This window comes from Macrobrachium nipponense, chromosome 2 (assembly GCF_015104395.2).
Source record: "Macrobrachium nipponense isolate FS-2020 chromosome 2, ASM1510439v2, whole genome shotgun sequence".
NCBI classification, from domain to species: domain Eukaryota; kingdom Metazoa; phylum Arthropoda; class Malacostraca; order Decapoda; family Palaemonidae; genus Macrobrachium; species Macrobrachium nipponense.
The window spans coordinates 113,878,754-113,902,742 of record NC_087201.1 but is presented as its reverse complement, the minus strand read 5'-3'; the positions used below and the strand labels follow the sequence as shown (position 1 = coordinate 113,902,742).

General features: G+C 38.0%; 1 protein-coding gene across 1 annotated transcript in view; it reads right to left on the bottom strand.

The window, feature by feature from the left end:
- LOC135220917 (transcriptional regulator ATRX-like) overlaps positions 1-23,989 on the bottom strand; it is a 507,237-nt gene that overhangs the window by 224,299 nt on the left and 258,949 nt on the right. The window contains 1 exon segment of the mRNA XM_064258551.1: positions 18,803-18,966. Coding sequence (XP_064114621.1) covers positions 18,803-18,966 — 164 coding nt within the window.

Here is a 23,989-nt window from a genome sequence, read left to right as displayed (position 1 = left end):
AATTTGAAATTCGCCCGGTATAGCGCTAACTGGTTTGACAGGTGATCCCTCTACTCCCGCCCTCTACCGGGTACCGGGAACCATTTCAACAATAAATCAGAAGTTTCATGCCTACCTGTCCATATGAGGGGAGGAGGGCGGGCTTCGTTATGTAACCACCGGGTAAGTATAAGTGAAACTTTATATTATTATAAAAATGTCATTTTCATTTATATAACTTACCCGGTGGTTACATATAGCTAATTGACACATTTAGGTGGTGGGACAATGGCAGCTAAAATAACAACTGTTGGAATTATCCAAAGATATAGGTTCCTTACCTTTAAAGACTGCTGACTCAGTGGTTACTGCCTCTGTAGTCTGCTGGCCTTTATTGTACCGACAGGATATATGGATCCGTGTGTCGGACACAATAATAAGTACTTGCCGTTGAGGACGTGACCGTAACGGACAAGACTATAATGCCCCTGCTCAGGACGCAGTACAAATCACCACAAAATACAATGAAAAACGAGGGATCACCACAACCGGTTAAGAAATACACCAAGACATTAAAAGACTGAAAGATACTCAAAAAACCCCTGTATCTTCAGACAACCTTAAAAATACAAAAAACATAATCAAGGAGAAAAGTTAGTAAGGATGGGATACATCCTTCTCTCCCTCGCCCAATACCGTGTCAGTCACAATGAATGGCCCCAATGTACTGCAATTTTCATATGTGGTTTGCAAATCTGTCAGATAATGAGATGCAAAGACAGAATTGCTTCTCCAATATGTAGATTTAATAATGTCTTTCAAAGACAGAATACGTCTAAAGGCCATAGACGTAGACACTGCTCTAATTTCTGAGTCCTGACATTGTCCGTGTGCATCAGAAATCAAATTCCTTAAAAAGAAGGAGAGCGCATTTTTAGAAAGAGGACGAGAAGGATCTTTCACTGAACACCACAGGTTATCACTCTTACCTCTTATACCTTTGGTCCTTTGCACATAATGTCTAAGTGCTCTCACTGGACAGAGAAGACATTCAGGCTCATTAGGCCCCACTAACTCCGAAATGTTCTTTATAGAGAAAGAACGAGGCCAAGGACGTGAGGGATTTTCATTCTTAGCCAAAAAACCCAGCATGGATGAGCAAATGGCATTGCCCTTAGCAAATCCAACTCTCTTATCAATAGCATACAGCTCACTGATTCTTCTAGCTGATGCTAAAGCACAAAGAAAAAGTGTCTTCCTAGTCAGATCTCTAAAAGAACTAGAGGAGATCGGTTCGAATCTATCTGACATCAGCCATTTAAGAACTACATCCAGGTTCCAACTACTGTTCTTGACTCCTTTGTCTTGGTCGTATCAAAGGAACGAATCAGGTCTGAGAGGTCTTGATTATTAGAAATGTCTATCCTCGATGTCTGAACACAGAGCAACATAGCTCTATAACCCCTAATCGTCTGGGAAGAAAGCTTCTTATTCTCACGAAGAAAAAGAAGGAAGTTAGCTAACTGAGCTATAGAGGTCTTAGAAGACGAAATTCCTCCTTCTTTGCACCAAGCTCTGAATTGGACCCACTTAGCTTGGTACACTCGATCAGAGGATTCTCTTCGGGGTGGGTCTAGCAATAGCCCTTGAAGCTCTCTTTGAAAATCCTCTCTTTCTGAGGAGATGCTCGACAGTCTGAAGGAGACTAGTCGAAGAGCGGACAAGTTGTGATGGAACCTCAGAAAGTGGGGCTGTCTGAGTAGATCCTTCCTTAACGGTAACTCTCTCGGAAAATCCGTCAACAGCAGTAGTAGGTCCGGAAACCATTCCTGGCCGGCCAAAAGGGGACTATCAGAGTCATCCTGACGTTCTGATGACCTCTGAACTTTGCCAGAACTAGTCTTAGCATTTTGAAAGGCGGAAAGGCATAAAGATCCAGATTTGACCAGTCCAGAAGCATGGCATCCACTGTAAACGCCTCCTCGTCTGGAACTGGGGAGCAATACAGTGGTAGACGAGCTGTCTTGTTTGTGGCGAAGAGATCCAACTGAGGACATCCCCAAATCCCCCAAAGCTTCTTACATATTTGAGGCTGTAGCGTCCACTCTGTGGAGAGGACTTGCCCTCTCCTGTTGAGAATGTCCGCCTTTACATTTTTCGAGTCTTGAATAAATCTTGTGCTCAAGACAACTTTGTTCTCTTTCGCCCAAATGAGTAGGTCTCTCGCTGCCTTGCACAGAGAGAACGAGTGTGTACCCCCCTGTTTTTTTATGTAAGAGAGAGCCGTGGTGTTGTCTGCTTGAACCAGCACTACTTTCCCTCTTACCTCTGTCTTGAAGATTAGAGCCAAATGAATCGCCTTCAACTCTTTTAGATTTATGTGCCAGCTTCTCTGCTGAATCTGCCAAAGTCCCGACACTTACTTTCTCCCCAGAGTAGCTCCCCACCCTTTGTCCGATGCGTCTGACAAGAGCGCAAGGTTGGGGCTCAACTGGCTTAGAGACAAGCCTTCCTTCTGATTTCCACCAAAGGAGGTCCTGCTTGATTCCTTCCGAGATGGGGAACACGAAGGAGTCTGGGAACTTTTTCCTTTGCCACTTCTGTTTCAAGTAAAATTGAAGTGGTCTCATGTTGAGCCTGCCCAGACTTACAAATTGTTCTATTGAGGCCAAGGTTCCTAAAAGGCTCATCAACTGATTCGCCGAGCAAGTTTGTCTGATGAGAAATTCGTCTATCTTGTTCAGGCAAGAGTCAATCCTTTGGAGAGATGGAAAAGCCTGAAAAAGAACTGAATTCAGTCTCATTCCTAAATAAACTATCTCCTGAGAAGGAGAGAGAGACAACTTTTCCTTGTTTACTAACAAACCTAGGCTGTCCGTCAGCCTTAAAGTCTTTTGTAGGTCCTCCACACACTTCTGTCTGGAACTTGCCCTGAGAAGCCAATCGTCTAGATACATGGAGATTCGTATCCCGTCCAGATGAAGCCACTTTGCTACTGACGACAGAACTCTGGTGAACACACTTGTGGAGCTGTCGACAGGCCGAAGCAGAGGGCCCTGAACTGATAAATGCGGCCCTGGAACACGAATCTCAGGAATCTTCTCGATTCCGAATGAATCGGAATATGAAAATAGGCGTCCTGAAGGTCTATGGAAACCATCCAACCTCCAGGATGAAGCGCTGCTAATACCGACTGGGTCGTTTCCATAGAAAACTTCGTCTTCAGGACAAAGACGTTCAGGGCACTGACGTCCAACACCAGTCTCCAACCCCCCGTGGCCTTCTTTACCAGGAAAAGGCGATTGTAAAATCCTGGTTCCTGTGGAAAGTCCACTAACTCTATGGCCCTCTTTGCCAGTAAGGCTAGAACTTCTTGATGGAGGGCGGCAAATTTTTCGGAGTTCTCCGAGTAAGCTGACGAATTCACAGGAAATTCTGTGAGAGGGGGGTGCTTGATGAACGGAATGGTGTATCCTTCCTTCAGGACCTGGACCGTCCAAGGATCCGCTCCGAGATGAAACCAGGTTTGCCAGAAAAGGTGTAATCTGGCTCCTACTGCTGTGTGGAGGACTACGGGCCTACTTCTTGATGGAAGAAGGAGTGGTTTAGGCGAGGCTCTACCTCTTCCATGAAACCTGGAGAAAGATCGAACGGGAGCTCTCCCTCGAAATGGTTTAGGAGCTTCCGTGGAGGGAGCACTCCGAGAAGCAGAAAGAACTGGAGCTATCTTCCTGGGCTTCTTCACTGACTGTGAAAACAGATCCTGGGTCGCTTTCTGTGTTAAAGATTGAGCGATCTCGCTCACAATCTCTTGCGGAAAAAGGTGCTTCTTGTCCAAAGGAGAAAAGAGCAAGGCAGACTTCTGGTTCGATGAGACCCCTTTCGACAAGAAGGAGCACCAAATCTGTCTCTTCTTCAATACTCCAGAGGCGAAAATGGCAGCGAGCTCCGAAGCTCCATCACAGATGCCTTTATTGATACAATCCAGTACCGAGGCAAATTCCTTCAACTACTCCTCCGAAAGTCCAAATGACTTGACTTTCCTGGCCAGCGAAGCAATGGCCCAATCCAGGAAGCTAACAACTTCAAAAACGCAAAACACTCTTGCAAAGATGATCCAATTCATTTGCCGAAAAGAAAATCTTAGCAGTATTAAGGGCTGATCTACGAGAAGAGTCAACGAGACTAGAAAAGTCTCCCTGAGCGGAGGCAGTCACACCCAGGGAAAAAACTTCTCCAGTGTCATACCAGACACGGCTCCTTGACGAAAGTCTCGAAGGGGGAAGACAGAAAACATTTTTCCCCTGTTCCCTCTTCTCCAAAAGCCAAGTGTTAACTTTCTTGATAGCTTTCTTAGCCGAAATCGAGAGGACGTTTAATACGTCCAATCGGCGTAAGAGGGTTAATATCCAAACTGACACTACAAGATTAGCAATAAGGTCGATTTCACTCTACAGAAACGAGGAAACGCCTGAGGGTAGCCATACCTTGGAGGGTACACACGTGGTAAACAGGTTATTCTTCCAGAAAACAGTACATTTTGAAAAAACAAAGAAGCATATACAACTTAATATCAAGAAATTTACACAAATTTTCCCCAAAAAATTATTATTAATGAAAAGACGAAAGAAAATAAATACTATATATATACATATATATAGCAAGAGAAAGAGGGAGAGAGAATATCGAACCGGAGAGAGAGAAAGAGAGAGAGGGAGAGAGAAATAATAACTCTATACAATATACATGTGGGACTAACTTATTAGTAGTTCATTTATTTTAAGGTCCTTCAAAAACATCTTACAAATATATGGGTCCAAATGGTACATTCCCGGACTAAGATTTAGGTTGTTTTTATTATTAGTGATTTCTATAATTGCCCAATTAATACAATGAGATTTTTCACTCAGATGGATAAACAGTGCATTTGAAGTCTGGGCTGTTCTAACTGAATACATATGCTGCTTAATACGTACACATAAATTCTTACTTGACTGACCAACGTAAAACGATGGGCAATCCTTACAAGGAATTTTATTTTTCATGAAGCCCCTCTAATCATAATACAAGCATTTTCATGATTATTTTATTTTTCTTTATAGGAGCAAATACTTGTATGAACAATACTGTCTAGTTTTTTGCTCTAAAGATAATGAATTTTTCATTACCAAGAACAATATACTTGAAATTTTGAAAAACTGATTTTCAATCATTTATCTTTTTTATACAATCACAATTTTTAACTACATATTGAACCTTATGTCTCTGTACTGAATGTTATACTGGAATTTTGGAAAAAATGGGTTAAGAAAATAACTGATTTTGAAATTCAACAACATATATGTATGTATGTATGCATGTATGTGTGTGTATGTGTATGTGTGTATATATATTATATATATATATATATATTGATATATATAGTTATTTATATATATAGATAGTGTATGTATGTGTGAATATTGGATATATATATATATATATATATATATATATATATAATATATATATAATTACCCCCTTAATTAGCGGGGAGGGGAATGGGTACCAGACACCCCCGAGAAAGTTATAATTCCCCTCTAAAAATGATTATAACTGTCTATCTTGAAAATTCAAATACCAAATACATACTTAAAGTATCATCCTACATCAAATAAACCATTGAATTGGTAATAACAGAAAGAGAGAGAAAATAACTCCTTACAATATCAAAAGATTGAAATGAACTTCTATATGCAACACTTCTTCCCCTCCCATAAATACATATCTCTTTCCCAAGTAAGAGAAAGAGAGGGCTGAACAAGTATCTATTTGTCTGTCTATCAATTCCTTTGCTGAGAGAGAGAGAGAGAGAGAGAGAGAGAGAGAGAGAGAGAGAGAGAGAGAGAGAGAGAGAGAGAGAGAGAGAGAGAGAGAGAGAGAGACCAAATGTAATGTATACCTTATGTAACATCCTACATCAAATTTACCTTAAATTATCATCATATTACTGTTTTAATCTTAGAGATTGTATTAATATAATTTCAAAGTAATCTTAAACATTAGTACCCTTAAAGGTATATACGTACATACATACGTCTTCTAACACTTGTAGCCAAGAGAGAGTTACCTCTATGACAAACAGATCTTGTGGAGAGAGAGAGAGAGAGAGAGAGAGAGAGAGAGAGAGAGAGAGAGAGAGATATTGTCCTTGCAGTACTTAAAAGAGTAAAATGGAAAGATTATTGTATTTCAAATACTCACATATGAATTTTGTAATTACAGTTATAGTATCATTGTACATATTATAGTATAATCTTTGGAAAATATTAATAAACTTATTACATACATGTACCATATAAATGATCTCCTCTCAGTGAGAGAGAGAGAGATTGATTGATTGATTTGTTAATTCTTACTGGCATCGCAACAACGAGATTATTGACGTTGTATCATTAAAAGGAATTGCAAAGGAAAAAGTCAATTAAAATGCTATAAATATGTTTATATAAAATCTGTCAAGAGAACTACAGAGACACCAAAAACACATGAAATACCCATCCAACCTACACACCTATTTCAGATCAACTGTAAACAAAAGTACAAGTAACACAGGCAGCCGGCATACTTCCAAATTCTACAGTTCTGTCAAAATAAATAGTATTAAAAGTACTAAAACTTTATATATGGTAATAAATATATCAACTGGAGGTCAACTTTATGTACATAAAAATTTTATGAAGTAAAAAGACTTGAAAGCACATGATATACACTGACACATACTAACACATACACAAACTCAAAGTTCTTGACCAAACTAACCTAAATTTTTCCAAGAAGACCTGCTTCTTGAAGGTAACTAAAAAGGCTATCCTCATTAAAATCTCAGCCTATAATGGCATCCAGTTTAAGATCCATTCTTCCAACTACGTTAAAATGAAGGTTCCTTGCTGATATTAAGCTGGGACATTCTACTATTATATGTTTTACTGTGAGGGGAACAAGACAATAATCACAAAATGGTTCAGGGTCATTGTTCATTAATAACCCATGAGTAATCCGTGTGGGGCCAATCCATAACCTACATAATGCAATCTCTTTCCGACAGTCTTCTAACATATAAAGCCAGGGGTTGATTACATCGGTGAGTTCTCTCATTTTATTATTACTCTCTATTGTCCAAAAGAATTGCCAAACTGATTCTACTGTCTCTTTAATTTCAGGAATGTAGTCTGAGCAAGGAATTGCTATACTTCTTGGATTTTTTGATGTACCTAACTCAGCCAATTCATCAGCTCGTTCATTTCCAACAATACCAACATGTGAAGGAACCCAGCAGTAGTTAACTGCCTTCTGTTTCTGTTTTAATAAAAACAACCACTCTGTTATTTCCAGTACCACAGGGTGTACTGGATTAAAAGATGCCAAAACTTCCAAGGCACTCTTGGAATCACTTAAAATGGTAAAATTATCTCCTTCTAAAGTTACAATTTTCTTTAGTGCTGTTAAAATGCTAAAAATTTCAGCAGTAAAAATAGAAGCACAACTTGGTAATGCAACTATAACACTACTGTCAGGGTATACCACTCCAATTCCAACGCCTGCACTGGATTTGGAGCCATCAGTAAAGAATTGCCTCGAGTTATCATGTTTTTCAGCATGGCAAAGGAATTTCTGTTTAAGAATATCATCTGAACAGTCTGCCTTGCAACCAGAAAACCATTTACAATATTTCACAGAGGGCGACCTCCATGGAGGAATCTTGAAAATTTTGCTGGAATTACTTTTCCTTTTATTACAATGAGCTCCTCTAATGCATATTTTACCCTGTATCCAAAAGGCTTTGGATATGAAGCATATTTTTCATAAATACAAAAATTGCCTTTAAAAACAGTATTGTAGGCTAAGGACTCAGGAGTTCTCTGTATGTGGTACCAATATTTCAACAGGGCAAACTTTGTTATCAAATCTGAGGGCAGTTCACCGGCATCCACTAATAAACTAGATATTGGGGAGGATCTAAAGGCTACTATTGCAATTCTAATTCCCCCATGGTGAACTGCATTCAAAGTATCTAACTCCTTGTAGTTGCTGATGAGTAGATTTCTGACCCATATGCCAATTTTGAAGCAATCATTGCTTTATAAACATGTAACAAGTTCTTTCTATCATCCCCCCAATTTGTATGACTTAGGACTTTTAAAACATCTAAGGCCTTCATGCATTTGACTTTGAGGCTCCTGAGATGGGCTTCCCATGTTAACCTGCTATCAAAGATGAGGCCTTAAAACTTTGTTTCCTGTATACATGCGAGTCTCTGTCCATCTAAAAACAGATCTGGTCTGGATGAACCCCTCTGATTTGGCAGAAATGCATAACAACAGTTTTGGCAGAGGAAAATTTAAAACCATGCTCAGCTGCCCAACTGTTAACTTTATTTATTATCAACTGAAGTTTTCGCTCTGCAACAGACATTTTAGATGCAGCACACGAAATAGATAAATCATCAATGAACATTGTTGACATTACATCTTTTGGAATTTTTGAGGCCATCCCATTTATGGCTAAGGCAAAAAGAGTGACAGTTAACACACTTCCCTGTTGTACTCCTTCCTCTTGTTCTTTCAAATTAGACAGAGTACTACCTACTCTGACTTTAAAATAATGATTTTTTTAAAAACTTTAATAAAAAGTGGTGGTTCTCCACACAGACCAATTTCATGCAAGACTTTCATAATTCCATGCCTCCAGGCAGTATCATAGGCCTTTTCTAGGTCAAAGAAAACCGCCACCTAATGCTGCTTGGAAGCAAATGCCTGACAAATTGTATTCTCCAAACGTATCAATACATCTGTGCTAGAATGCATAAGGTGAAAGCCACACTGAGATGATGATATAATCTTCTTTGATTCTAAATTAACATACCAAACTAAAATTTACCATTTTTTCCCATAAGTTTACAAAAACAGGATGTTAAAGCTATTGGTCTATAGCTTGTAAAACTGTTGCTATTTCCCAAACACTAGGGTAATCGCTCTCCTTAAAAATTCTATTAATAATACTTAAAAAGAAAATTTTTGTTTCCTTTCAAGTATTCTTGATCATTTCATATAAAATTTCATCAGGTCCAGGTGCAGTGTTTTTACTGTTACTAAGAGCAAATAAAAATTCCTCCATGGTATAAGGCATATTATATGATTCAGATTTAAAAGAAGTAAAATCAAGTGTTTCAGTCTCTGCTAACACTCTCTCCTTGTAGAATGGAGAATTTTCATCCCTGCTTGATATCATTGCAAAATGTTCAGCAAAAACATTGCTTACAGCCTTTGAGTCTGTTATAAAGTCACCATTGACTTTTAAAACAGGGAGGGGACTAGGATTGTACTTTCCTGCTATTTTCTTAACCGTACACATCTTGGTCATAGGTATTTTCTAGGTAATTGTTGACATAAAAAGTACCCATGATTCTCGTCTCGCATGTTTTATTTGCCATTTGAATTTGGCTCGAGCCTTTTTAAAGGAGATCAAGTAGCATACACATCGATGTCTTCTGTACCTAGTAGAAGCTGCTCTCATGGCTTTATGTCGTATTTTGCATTGAGCATTCCACCATGGAACAGGCTTCCGATGCAATTTTCCACTGGTTTTTGGGATTGCCTTTTTTGCTGCAAACATAAAAATCATTGTTAAGTAGAACACTGCTTCTCCTATTGTTGGCATATCTTTTGCATCTAGTTCAATATAACTAGGTTCCTGGAAAAGAGGCCAATTTGCTTTATTGGTACACCTCCTAGGCATTCTGTATACTGGCTCATATTTCTCATTTCTGATGACAATTGGAAAATGATCACTACCATATAGATCATCCAATACCTCCCCGTTGAAGTCAATGAATGTATCAGAACTGGTGATAGATAAGTCAATGCATGAAAATGTACCAGTCTGAATGTGAAAATGGGTGGGTTTTTCAGTGTTCAAAAGGGTCATATCTGAATTTTCTATTGATGAAAAGATAAGGTTTCCTCTTTGATTTGTTAAAATGTCACCCCAAAGTTCATGTCGACCATTAAAGTCTCCCAATATAAGAAATGGTCGAGGTAGCTGTTCATACAAGTGTGTTAACTGCCGTTCAAGTATTGGGTTATTAGGAGGGAGATACAATGAACAAATTGTGTACATCTTTTTAAAGTGAATTTTGACAGCTACAGCTTGTAATTAAGTTTGCAACTATATTCTTGAGTGAGCAATATCTCATCTTACAAGAAGAGCACTTCCACCAGAGTTTGAGCTTCTCTGGAGTTGACAGAAGGTAGGTAAGGAAATGGATACATAGATGAAGGGAAGAATTTTAATTTGAAATTATATTATTATTACTATTATTATTATTATTTGAAAATATTAATAAACACATACATATACCATAAAAATTCTCTCATCTCAGTAAGAGAAAGGAGTTATCCTTACGTAAGTGAAATGGAAAGGTTATTTTTATCTCTTTAAAATACTACCACATACAAATTTTTGTAATTATCATTATTAACTGAAAACATCCATAAAAATATTAAATAATAGTTCCATAAAAATTCTATCACCTCAGTGAGAGAGAGAGAGAGAGAGAGAGAGAGAGAGAGAGAGAGAGAGAGAGAGAGAGAGAGAGAGAGAGAGAGAGAGAGAGAGAGAGAGAGAGAGAGAGTTTATCTCTCTGTTCTCTCAGGAATGTTAATTCATGTATATACACTTCTAATGCTTCCAGCAAAACAGAGGGATAGAGTTACCACTATGTCATAAATATCTTAGTATGGCAAAAGAGAGTGTTATCCTTATTCAAAAGAGTGAAATGGAAATATTGTAGTATTTCTTTAAAATAATATCACATATGAATTTTGTAATTACAGTTATATTATTATTATTATTATCTGAAAGTGTTAACCCTTAAGGGGACTGTCCGCTATGGCGGATGACATGTCAACTTGAAAAAATAAAAAATAGAGTTATTACTTGTATCTATGCAGAAACATGCCGTGCACGCTTTCCAGAAGTTTCAGGCAATTATTTTTACAAATAATGAAGATATAGCGGTTTTTAAATTATGACGTCATCGTAACTGCGTCGTCTGTATGACTGAGTTTGACAGAATCGTTTTTGCGTGCTTATTTTTGCAGATATACAGGGATTTTTTCAGATTTTTTTTGAGATTCTCATACATCTGGTAGCAATGAAAGGTAGTGTGAGAGGAGAGTTGCTCAGAGCGGTTATTTATAGGCGAGACTCGGAGAATGACTCAGTTACGCCACAGACGTCAAAGGAGTTACACGCACTTCGGCACTTGCGTTTGGTCACTAGCTATTTACGTTTTTTTTATAACTAGTGAACTTATAGCAATGCCGGAGTTACCTAAGATCAAGAAGGCTACTCAGCAACTAAGGCTAGCAAAATTAGCGAAGGCCAGGAGTGTGCTGAAAGAAAAACACGATAATTCATTGTTATCAGCGCCCTCATTGTCTCATGTCTCGCCGTCAACATCATTGTCTGGTGTCACGCCGAGGGTATTAATACCACTTTTAAGGGTAGGACCAGGATCCTTGATGGAGAAATCAACAATAAAAGTACAAATAAAGTAATTATAATAATGTTGTTTTGACTTTTATAAGAAAAAAGCAAAAATTTACATAGCAAATCTTTGGGAGCTCATAACTCAAAAACATACTTATGCGCATGTCGGTAGCCATTACTCGGTTATTTATTATCCAATTTTAGAGAGAAAGATATCATTGGAAAGAGGAATAAAAATCCCATAATTCTGTGTGACAAAATTTTTATTTCTTTCTTTTTTTTTCTTTTTTTAGATTTTTTGAGTGTCTAGACAAAAGAAAAAAAAAAAGTTCTGTCGCACAGAATTGTTCTGTATATAAAGAAGTTTTAATGGTATGATTTTCAATACAACATGTCATGTTCGCGGAGAAATCGCTACCTATTTTTTTTTTAAATCAATTTTTGCTAATAAAACTAAAAGTTTTTGCTCAAAAGACTTGAAATTTTTATATGATGAAGGTATTATATATATCTAAAACATATGAAAATTATGTATTTTGCGCAATAAATAAAAAAAATAGACATCATGGCGGACGGTCCCCTTAAACGCCGAGCCTCTATTTACCAGTGTCTGTCGTATGCCAGCGGTGTTCGGAAGTTAGCGCTGAAGCAGAAAAAGTTTTTTCAAAATATCACAGCACGCTTAGTTTTTAAGTTTAAGAGTTCATTTTTGGCTCCTATTTTTGTCATTGCCTGAAGTTTAGTATGCAACCATCAGAAATGAAAAAAATATCATTATCATATACAAATATTGGAATATATGACAGCGCAAAAAAAAATTTCATATATATGGAATTGTATACAAATCGCACTGTGAGCAAAACGGTTAAAGCTTTTGAGTTAATTTTTATTTTGTTGTATTGAACACTAAATTGCGAGGATTTTGGTATGTAAATAGTAAAACGATCAAAGTAACACAGAAAATATCACAAAATGATGCATGAATTCGTAATGCGTGGACATAAAACGTTTTTTCAAAAATTCACCATAAATCGAAATATTGTGATAGAGACTTCCCGTTTGTTGCAAAATGAAGGTAAATTATTGAATGTTACTAGAATCTAAGAATTTTAGCTTACAATTGCGTTTTTTGACCATTTTAATTGAGTTAAAGTTGACCGAAGGTCGAATTTTTTCTATTTATGAAAATATTTCAAAACTGACAAAAGCCACAACCACGAGTTATTTTTTGTTGTATTTTATATGAAATTGCAAACATTACAACAAAGTGACGAAAGAATTTCTGAGATTTTCGGCCTAGTTACCGTGTGCGGATGTAAGGAAAAGGTTTTTTTTTCAAAAATTCACCATAAATCAAAATATTGTGCTAGAGACTTCCCGTTTGTTGCAAAATGATGGTAAATGACTGAATATTACTAGAATGTAATTTAGCTTACAATTGCATTTTTCAACCATTTCAGTCGAGTTAAAGTTGACCGAAGGTTGAAATTTTTGCACTTATCGTGATTTATATTAAAATATTTCAAAACTGATAAAAGCTACAACCATGGGTTATTTTTTGTTGTATCTTATTTTACATGATATTGCACACATTTTCATATATAAAACTTAATGTAATGGCTAATATAAAACGGTGCAAAAATTACGACAAAGTGACAAAAGAATTTCAGAGATTTTCGGCCGAGTTACCATGCGGACGTACGGACAAATTTTTAAAAATTCACCATAAATTGAAATATTGTGCTAAAGACTTCCAATTTGTTGCAAAAAGAAAGTAAATGATTGAATATTACTAGAATGTAAGAGTTTTAGCTTACAATTTTTCAACCATTTCGGTCGAGTTAAAGTTGACCGAAGGTTGAAATTTTGGCACTTATCGTGATTTATATGAAAATATTTCAAAACTTATAAAAGCTACAACCATGGGTTGTTTTTAATTGTATTCTACATGAAATTGCGCACATTTTCATATATAAAACTCTATGTAACGGCTAATATAAAACAGAGCAAAAATCACGACAAAGTGACGAAAGAATTTCTGAGATGCGTCGCTGATGCTTTCTAGTACGAGAAGAAAGCAAAACAACACCGTGATCCGTGAACTCCCAGCATCCCTCAAGGTGTGTGATTTAAAATTTTTCACAAACCAAGCCTATAATTATTTTTCCGCAAATATTTAAAAAAACTTTTTGTAGTCCACGTACCGTACGTCCACTTAGCACCTGACAGACAATTTTAGTTGACGTATAATACATCCAGTCGGCGTTTAAGGGTTAATAAACATATAGTGCATGTACTATAAAAATTCTCTCGTCTCGGTGAGAGAGAGAGAGAGAGAGAGAGAGAGAGAGAGAGAGAGAGAGAGAGAGAGAGAGAGGAGGAGAGAGAGAGAGAGAGAGAGAGAGAGAGCATGATGATCACGTCTTTCAAGCATGTGACTTAGTCACTAGCATTTCCACTTTCATTTGCATGACGGGGAGCAACCAATGACCTAAAACAGGTTGCACTGATGTTATCACTTATAAATATACATATGAGACCTTTAGCACAATACCTAACTTCCATGCAGCATTTGCTGACACTTTCTTTACCTATTTCTAAAAACTTACACCTAGAATAGTTACAGCTTAAGACTCACTCAGCAGTCCCATTCACCTGGAGGGGAGTATGAGGTGGAAAATCTGAATGAGGTGCTATTCAACTTACTATATCTCACTGATTACATCACTCACTAATCCACTCCATGTCACAATTGAGACTTGTACGCAGCTTCATTTCTCATAAGTGGAGATTTTACTGAATCCAAGTATTGCATCATCAGCAAAGTGAACAAATTGTTTTCCAGGCCAACAACCATATCACTTGTAAACACTAAACATAACAGTGGACCTAGATCACTACCCTGTGGAACTTCAGACAAACTAGATCTTGGTTAGCTAAAGATCCCATCAACTTCAACTCGTCACTGCCTACCTGTAAGGAAATCTTGAAGAAAACCTAAAAACATGTCCACCCACTTTTGAAGTTAATAAGTGCCTTGTGATTTACTTGATTGAAAGCAGCAGTAAAATCTATTTGAATTATGCTACATTCAAAACCCCTATTAAGGTTCTCTTACAAATTGCAAGTAAAATCTGAATGAGCATCGTAGATACCTAACTGCTTCCTATATGTATACTGACTATCAGCAAACAATCTTTTAGTCCACATACTTATATAGTGGCTTAAAATAAGTTTTTCTGCAACTTAGAAGACCACAGGGAGAAAAGAAATTGGCGTGTAGTTACTGCAGTCAAACAGATATGCCACTCTTTGGAACAGGCTCTGTATTGCTGAGTTTGTACTCATCCACAAAGATACACATCAACATAAAAATCTATTGAATCTACTAATCTTGGGAGCCAACACACTAGAAACCTTTTTAAAATACAAATGGATGAAGCCATCAGGCTATTCTCTTCCCCAGAAGTCAAGATTATCAAGAAATTTCTTGATGACAAGTTTCAGGGAGGACATCCTCAGCTAATTGCTTAGCTTTAAAAGCTTTTTGTAGTTCAGCACTTTCCTTAAGGCCAGTAACCAATCTAACATCATCTGTTAGTAGTGGAGAAATTGAAGATGAGCCTGACCCAGACAGATAATGCCAATTTGGCCCACCTCAGATATGGCTTTGTAATTCCATCAAATTTCCTCTTCAAGGAATTATTGTTATTTCTCTCAGCTATATGATAAATTCTATTTACAGCATGGCAAGACTCAAGAAAAATTGGTGTAATTTTCACGTGGATAATTTCATCTCCGTGTACTGAACTAGTTTTGTTTGTCATGGTAAGCTCTTTACATACATCATTAAACCATGTCTGGTCATTTGTCCAGCGATAAATGACCTTTCTATGGACATACCTTACTAAAATAGCCTTCAGAATTTCATTTAACTACTTCTTGGGATATGGATCTGATACAGCATCTGAAATATTAAGTGCCTAACATGCTTCAATTATGCATTCCCAATTGGCTTTATATTTCAGCCAGACAGATTTTCCAATGGTGGAATATGAATATGATTGCGATACAGGCAGCTGGGGTTGCCGTTGGGATTGGTTACCGGCATTTTGGTTTCATGGCACTTGTCCAATATATTCATAACTGGGGTTTACTCTCTGTAGGGTTTATAGTACCATTGTCTAGTTATCGGCTTCTTAGCCTAAACACCAACCGGCCCACATAAAATACAAACATAACAAATACATATGCATCACTTCCTTGGCTCTTTAGAAAAGTTAAGTTTTACTTCTTTGTATCTAATAATACTGCACGTAGTCTCATAATACTATTGTATTATAAAATACAAACAAAGCAATCAATGTTTTGGTTTGGATGAATTAGCCGAGGCAGAAGTAAGTTTACTTCACCATAGTATTTACCTTGCTTCTAATTAGTGTAAATTAATCTCAAGAAACTATTTATATGGGACAAGGTTATTTTTCATTATACGCAGTGTTTTCAAGTTGAAATATGACAAATACGTCTTGTTGTGCACTAAATTGTTATTATTTTTTTAATAGATGGGAGTGTTGTCTGCTTATTGGTGGCTTAGCCTAAGTGCCGAAAGACCCTAATAAAAATACAAACAACAAATATGCATCTTTTCCTTGGCTCTTCAAAAAGTTATGCTTTACTTCACTGTATCCAATAATACAGTAGTACCTCATACTTTGAACTTAATCCGTTTCAGAAGGCTGTTCAAAGCACGATTTGTTCAAAATATGAAAAAAATATCCCCAAAGAAAGAGGGAATCAGGATAATTCGTTCCAGCCAACTTAAAAAAGTCCCCCTTTACATTTTTTTCTATTATTTATATGTTAAAAAGTTAAATTAAGAGTGTGAAGTAATGAAGCTGTACATTATATGAAGAAAACTTTTCAAGATTTTATTTTTTCTTGTGTACGAAACTGTGGCAGAGAGAGAGAGAGAGAGAGAGAGAGAGAGAGAGAGAGAGAGAGAGAGAGAGAGAGAGAGAGAGAGAGAGAGAGAGAGAGAGAGAGAGAGAGAGAGAGAGATTTACACTTGGATCTTGAGTGCATGAAAGAGATTAATTATGCCACAATACATCAACTTACTGTTGCCAAACAGGACACTTGAAAATAAACATGAGGATTTTGTAAACAAATAAGTATTAAGTCAAGAATGGAAGAAAAGGAAAGAGATAAAGTATCTTTTCACAAGGAAGCCATTTAAACAAACAACTGAAGGCATGCAGAAGCTGAACGCAGTGCCAGTTTGTGCATTACAGAGCTTAGTTATTTTTACTTTTACAGTAGTGAAAAATTGTAAAAAGCAATTGTCACTAGATAGTTATTTCACCGTAACAAAAAGAACTGATATGGACAGATCAAGTGTAAGTGAAAAAAGTGGGTAAATAATCATCCCAGCCCAGCATAACGTATTTATCTCTTATTGGTGTGAAAACAACAGTAAAATATGATCTTTCGTTCCCAGTATTTTTTAACAAAATACTTCTTTCTCCACTATTATTTGAGGTAGGGTTTCATCCATGTTGCTGATGCACGATAATTTATAGTCATAGGCAGTGTTTTCTCAGCTTCAGCTACAACTGCAGCTTAAATTTAGCAGTATAAGCAGTCCCCAGTTATCGGCGATCCAGTTTTGATGGTGCTGGTCTAGCACCATAAAATCGGTGATTTATGGTGCCATAACTGGCACCCAGTTTCAGTTATCCACACTATAAAGTGCCAGTAATAGAGAGCTATGGCACCATAAAATACCAAAAAGAGGTGCCATTCATCAGTTATCAGTGCCACAAATCTCTGAATTTTGGTTAATGGTGGTTTTTGCTTATCAGCAACTCTCTGATAACAGAATCCCTGCCGATAATCGGGGACTGCCTACAGAACTCTATTTCCTTACCAATATTTTCTCCATAGCAAATAAAGGTATAATGTAAAAATATATCAGTCCTATTCTATTTAAATTGTAACATAAGTAATTTCTCACTATCGTACAATAGCTGAAATCCAAGCAAAAGTGTTATTCTCAAATTCGGTTTGGTTGTTTGCTATAAAACAACTGTTTTCGTTCAGTTGTTTCTGGCTGTGGCGTTTGCTAACTTTATTAAGGATACTTTGTATATTGCTTTTTTAACTTATTTAACTAGAAGATATAAATTATGAGATGGAAGAACTGTCAAGCATTCTTGAAAAAGCTAGCACTCTGTGTGTGAGCGCGCGCGCCACAGTTTTCATCGAATCTGACATAAAAAATTTGCAGAACTAAAGGTTAGGCAAACGAAATTTCACATTTTTATTAAATTTACTCCATATTTGGGTAAAATATCTGGCTGTGACACTGTCAAAGGTATCGTTCACCAGTATAGGGCACTGTAAGGTGAATTGTGGTGCCCGTAGACTTTTTAATTTTGGTTAGTGGCAATTTTTGGTTCCCATCAAGCACCAAGGAATGGAACCCTGCCACTAACTGGGGGCTGACTATATGTTCATCTCAATGGCGCAGTGATTGGAAGTGCCTATATGCTCACAGACCTTGGTTTTCTCAACAGCTGGGACATCTGTGAACATGAGGTCTAATCTATCACCAAAAATATGCAAGGTTTACCTCATTTAGTTGGACAAAATCCCAGGATTCACAAAACTCAAGAGGAGACCAGCCATACTGATCTGTTTAATTTAAATTAAGCCACTCACTGTGCTTTAAAATAAAGTCTCCCCAATTAACAAATGAAGCTTTTGAACCCTGTGACTGAGCCACACTAATCCTTTCCAAGGGACTGTCATATACAGTCTCGTCAATATTTGGATTGCAGAAACCAGCGAACATGTACTATGGTACATTGTAGAACTTACTGTTTTTAAACAAAGAATTTCATGAAAACTATACTCTAAGTTCTCCTGAAGATAAACAGGTCATCCAGACCCAGTGTATACAGACACCTTGCGAATGTTGGATGTTATTACGATAAATATAATTAGGACCATCAAACCCTGCGATTAAAGGCTCAACCTTTGACCTGTTACTACTTTCAAGCAAGGCGTGTCTGGGTAAACATTCACCTACCAATACCTAACCTTTACATGTAAGACTCCAGTGCATATTCTGAGCAACTGAGAGACAGAGAGAGAGAGAGAGAGAGAGAGAGAGAGAGAGAGAGAGAGAGAGAGAGAGAGAGAGAGAGGAAGAAATATGGGATAACATGACACCAAATACAATACTTTACATTGTTGCACAAAAACAAAAATTTACCGAGATACTTACGATACAAGCTCCCAGACTTCAAAAGACAACATCTTCCCTTTCAACCAGTTATTGAATTCTGACACCCAATTGTACACAGTATTTACAGGACAACACACCATTACACGTTGCACTGATCGACTTGTGTTCTTGTTAGTTAGTAAGGTGTGGACGTATGTGATGACCTGAAAATAACACCAGCATTTTTATCACAATGGCATTTGTAATAAAATTAAGCATGAGGTAATGGGGTTCTAAAAATTATCATTAATATCAGAAATTATATATTCTTTACTAATTGCAAAAGTTGTAGTTTGAACTCTTGATAAATTTTCTTAACCCTCCTCTTTGCCACAGAAAAAAATATACTAGTCCCCAAGTCTCTGAACTACATCCCCCTTGCATACTTTTTCTGACAATACTCCATTTCATTATTATGAAAATAATTTACTAATTATTCTAGGTTTAAATCAACTAGAAGGGAATTTTTTTTTTTTTAGTTGATAAAGAGATGGAAGCAGAAATCCTTTAGAAATGTGATAAAAACCACTCAAACCTGTAAGCTGAAAAACAACCCAGACAACCAAGATGAACTGTGCCACATAAATATAAGGTCATGACAGCTAATCAAATTATTTGTAATTTTCACATTCTCAGCATGCCAGGGCTAAACACTGTGCACAACTAGATACAATATACAGTAAAACTTTGGTTCTCAAATGCCTAAAACTTGTACAATTTCAGTCAGCACCTGAACCAATTTTCATAAAAAAAAAATAAGCTCTGAATTTCAAATAGTACTTGTTTGTGCAAGTCAGCATCACCTTGTCTCTCTATTTAAGTATGGTGTTGCAGCTCTTGGCTAATACATTTGGAAACAGAGAAAACAAATGATTGTGGGTCAGGTGATAATATTTCAATTTCTTCCGGCCTGCAGATTGTCAGTTGGTTGGCATGACTTGCGAGTGTATATATATTCACAAATATTGCTAGTATTTCTTACCTTTTTATGTTTTTTTTTTTATTAAAAAAATGAAAAAAAAATAAATAAATAAAAATGAGGCTTAAGAATATTGTAAGCTGTGCAACAAAAGAGAAACAAAATGAGAGGTGAGAAAAGGGATTTTGACGAAGGAAAAATCTATTTCTGGGTGATTGGCTCGTGTCGCCCTATGAAATATCCTTAAGTTCATTATTTCTAGGTAAATTAATCCTAATATTACCAGAGAAAAAATAAAATCAAGAAAATGTCAGTTAAACCGACTCGCTCACTCTATAAAAGAAGTGTCGGTATGGTAATAGGGGCGAGTGAGATCACTACCACGAGTCATTTACCATTTAGACCTTCCATCACAAAATCCCCCACCTGAGAGAGCTGATACCAAAGGGTGATGCGTCCGCTACTACTACTACTACCAACGCCAAGGGCAACACGAGCCAATCTTCCCAGAAATAGATTTTTTTTTCCTTCGTCCAAAATCCCAAAATCCCTTTCTGGGCTCAGCTCGTGTCGGCCTATGAAATAGTACCAGAGAAACAGACAAGATGGAAGTAAAAGGTCAAAATGAAACAAAATTGTAAAAAGATTGGTATATAATATAAGTGAATCAAAAACCAATTACACCATATTAACATAAAGCACTTAAAATTAGCTTATACTAGACAATGGTAGTACAGAATAGTATAATGGTAATCAGAACAGTATATAAAGATTCACTAAAATTAATAATTATTTACAAAATATACAAACTCATTGTGTTCTACCCTAGCATAAAAATAAGGGTAGAAACACTGAAGCACATTTATATGCATACAATGTGGGTGCCCCTAGCAAAAAAATAAGGGGCAGTCCACCAATAAGATCCTAGCGGCTAAGGCTAGAGTATCACGAAGAGCATAGCAGTAGGGTGAGGGCATGTTGACGAGGTAGGTAGAAAGGAGACCTGGATCTTATACTACAACTACTGTGCAGAATCAGGGGAAACTATGTTTCCCGCTGCTACTGCTGAAAATTTTAATGATTCCAAGGACTTCAGGTAATGACGTTTAAAGACTGTCGGTGATTTCCATCCAGTATACTTTTTAAGATCCTCAAAGTTCATATGTTGGAAATAATTAATTGAGGTAGCTACTCCGCCCTGATAATCATGTGCGTTTTGGACAAAAATGATTCAGGGTTGGCTTGTTTAATGAAGTAAAGGATCTGTTGTCTGATTCCTTTAACTGATAAAGTTCCACCCTTTTCTCTCATAAAAGAGAGGACCTAGGATCTAGAGGATGTACGAGATAGAAAGGCTCTTAAAAGTTATACTGGCAAAAGGGAAGGATCTTGCCGAATGGGATGACTTTCCAAAGGGGCCCATCTTGCAAGAGGATCCTCATTCTTAGCTAAAAAGCTGCGATCCGGAGAAAGTAGAACTTCCCGAGGAGAGAAATTCTACGTGACCCGCATCTCTGGATAGAGCCGACAGTTCTGAAATTCTGGCTCCTGAAGCCAGACTAATAAAAATAACGTCTTTCTAAGTAGCATTATGAATGTGCAAGACGAGTTGTCAGTATCTGAGGCTAGTTTGAGGACATCACTTAAGAACCATGAAACTGAAGTAGGCCTTTGAGAAGTCCTAAGTCTAGCACAGGCTTTGGGAATAGACGTAAAGTAAGATTCTGTTAAGTCTATTTGGAAACCCAACTGAAAGACTTTCTTCAAAGCCGATTTATTAGTAGTTATGGTGCTAGCTGCTAAGCCTTTTTCAAACAAGGATCTGAAAAAGGATATAGCTAAATTAACTGTCATGGTTGTAGTGTTTGTTTCTTTCAGGAAGGATGCTAACTTTTTGGCAGCTGAGTCATATTGTCTAATAGTTGATTCTCTTTTATCTGATTCCAGAAAAAGGATGTTTTGTGGATCAATGTTAGCATCTTTTTTTAGCCGCAAACTTCATAAGTCCATAAGTTAGGGTCTGAAGAATTCCTGAGGAAGCGAACACAGTCCTCATTTGTACTGGTTGTGACAGCTTGGGGTTGGGAATCCGTTGAGGTCGGAGACCCAACTCCCAGAAGCAGAGGATACCAGTTGCTCTTTGGCCAGTCTGGAGCAATCAGGGCTACTAGTCCTTTGAAAGTCCTCAGTTTGCTCAGAACTTTCAAAAGAAGATTCACTGGAGGAAATACATAGATTTTCTTCCATTGATTCCAATCCAACGACAGGGCGTCCGTGCATAAGCCAGAGGTCCCAGGTTGGGGGCCACATAGCAAGGGAGCTTGTGGTTTGCTTGTGAGGCAAAAAGATCTACTTGGAGACCTGGAACTCTCTGGCATATCCACTGGAATGACATGTCGTCTATGGACCATTCTGACTCCAGAGGGACTGACCGGGACAGTGCGTCTGCTATAACATTTCTTACCCCTGCCAAGTGGGTGGCAGATAGATGCCATTTGTGCTTGTTTGCTAGAGCAAAGACGGCTATCATGACATGATTCACGTGTTTGGATTTGGACCCTCCTCTGTTGATGCAATGTACTACTACTGCACTGCCCAAAACTAGTCTTAGATGAGGCTTCTTTGGGGGGAGGAGTCTCTTCAGGGTAAGAAATACCACCATTGCTTCCAGCACATTTATGTGGAGCTGGCGGAACTGAACGGACCAAGTCCCCTGAACTTGCTTGAATTGAGAATATCCCCCCCAACCGGACAGGGAGGCATCCGTGAATGGTTTAACACCGGAAGGGGAATTGGAAGGGGATATTGCAGGTACTTTAACTTGGCAAGGTTCTTTACTTTTGTCCATGGACGGAGCTGGTTGTGAAGGATCTGTGGGATCACTGACAACTTGTCTCGAGACTTGGCGTTTGCTCTTGACCGCCAAACTTGATTTATATCTTTCAGTCTTGCTTTCAGAAGGATGTCCGTCACTGAGGCAAACTGAAGGGAACCTAGGATTCTTTCCTGGTTTCTCCTCGAAGCTTGTTTGCTTTTGAGAAATTGCCTCACAGACTTGGCTATTTCTTTCCTTTTGACCATCAGAATTGACAGATTGTGGGAGGATAAATCCCATTGGATTCCTAGCCACTGCAACGAGACTCCGGAGTGAATCTGGATTTATTTTGTTTATCTGGAACCACAGATGTCCAGGAATTGCACTACCTTCTTTGTTGCTTTGAGGCACTCCTCGACAGTTGGTGCCCAGATACAATCGTCGAGGTACACTACTACCATTATCCCTGTGGTTCTCAATTGTTGGACTACCACTTCCGCTATTTTTGTGAATACCCTGGGGCTACTATTCAGTCCGAAGGGCATCACTTTGAAGGAGAACGTCTGATTTCCTAGTTTGAAAGCCTAGGAATGGACGGAAGTTGTCTCGCTTATTAAAGGGGAAAATAATGGATTAGTATGCGTCTGTAAGATCGATAGAGGTGGTGACGGCCCCACGGGAAGTAAGGTCCGCACCTGCGAGATGGTCAGCATTTTTGAACTTGTCGCAACGAATGAAAGAGTTTAGCTTTGACAAGTCTAAGATTACCCTTCTTTTTGTTGAGCCTTTCTTTGGCACGCTGAACAACCGACCTTGAAATTTTAGATGCTTGACTCTCGCAATAGCTCCTTTCTGAAGAGTTCCTCCACATAATCTGTCAAGTCCTTTGATGGTATCTGATAGAATGACTTGTTTGGTGGAGGATCTTTGATCCAACTCCAACCCAATCCTTTGGACACGATGCTCTGTGCCCATTTGCTGAACCCCCACTTGTGACGGAAGAGGAACAGCCTTCCTCCTACCTGGGGAGCCTCACTGCTGTTGAGCGGGTTGACCTCCGCGCTCCTCATCCTGAAGTGCTTGCCTTCTTGCAGCTCTTTCCTGTACCGGTTGGCGAAAGTGACCTCTCGCCCTGCTATCCCCTAGAGACCTGTTAAATAGGTTGGTGAAGGGCTGTTGGCTCTCATTCATTGAGTTGAAAGCTGGCGAGACGGTGTATGAGGTCGAGGGCTTGGGTGGTTTTTTCTCTGAGGAGACAACAGGAGAATGGGTTTGTGTCTGTTTAGACGTCGAGGGCTGCCCCTGTTGTGTAACTGGGACAGCTTGGACGAAGTGCTGTTGTTGCTGCTGTTTTCTGATATGGTTTGGACCTCCTACCAGTTCTTCTTCAGTTTTCTTACCAGCAGCAGGGGCGTTCTCTTGCTTCCTTTTGGATGAGATACCCCTCTGGCTC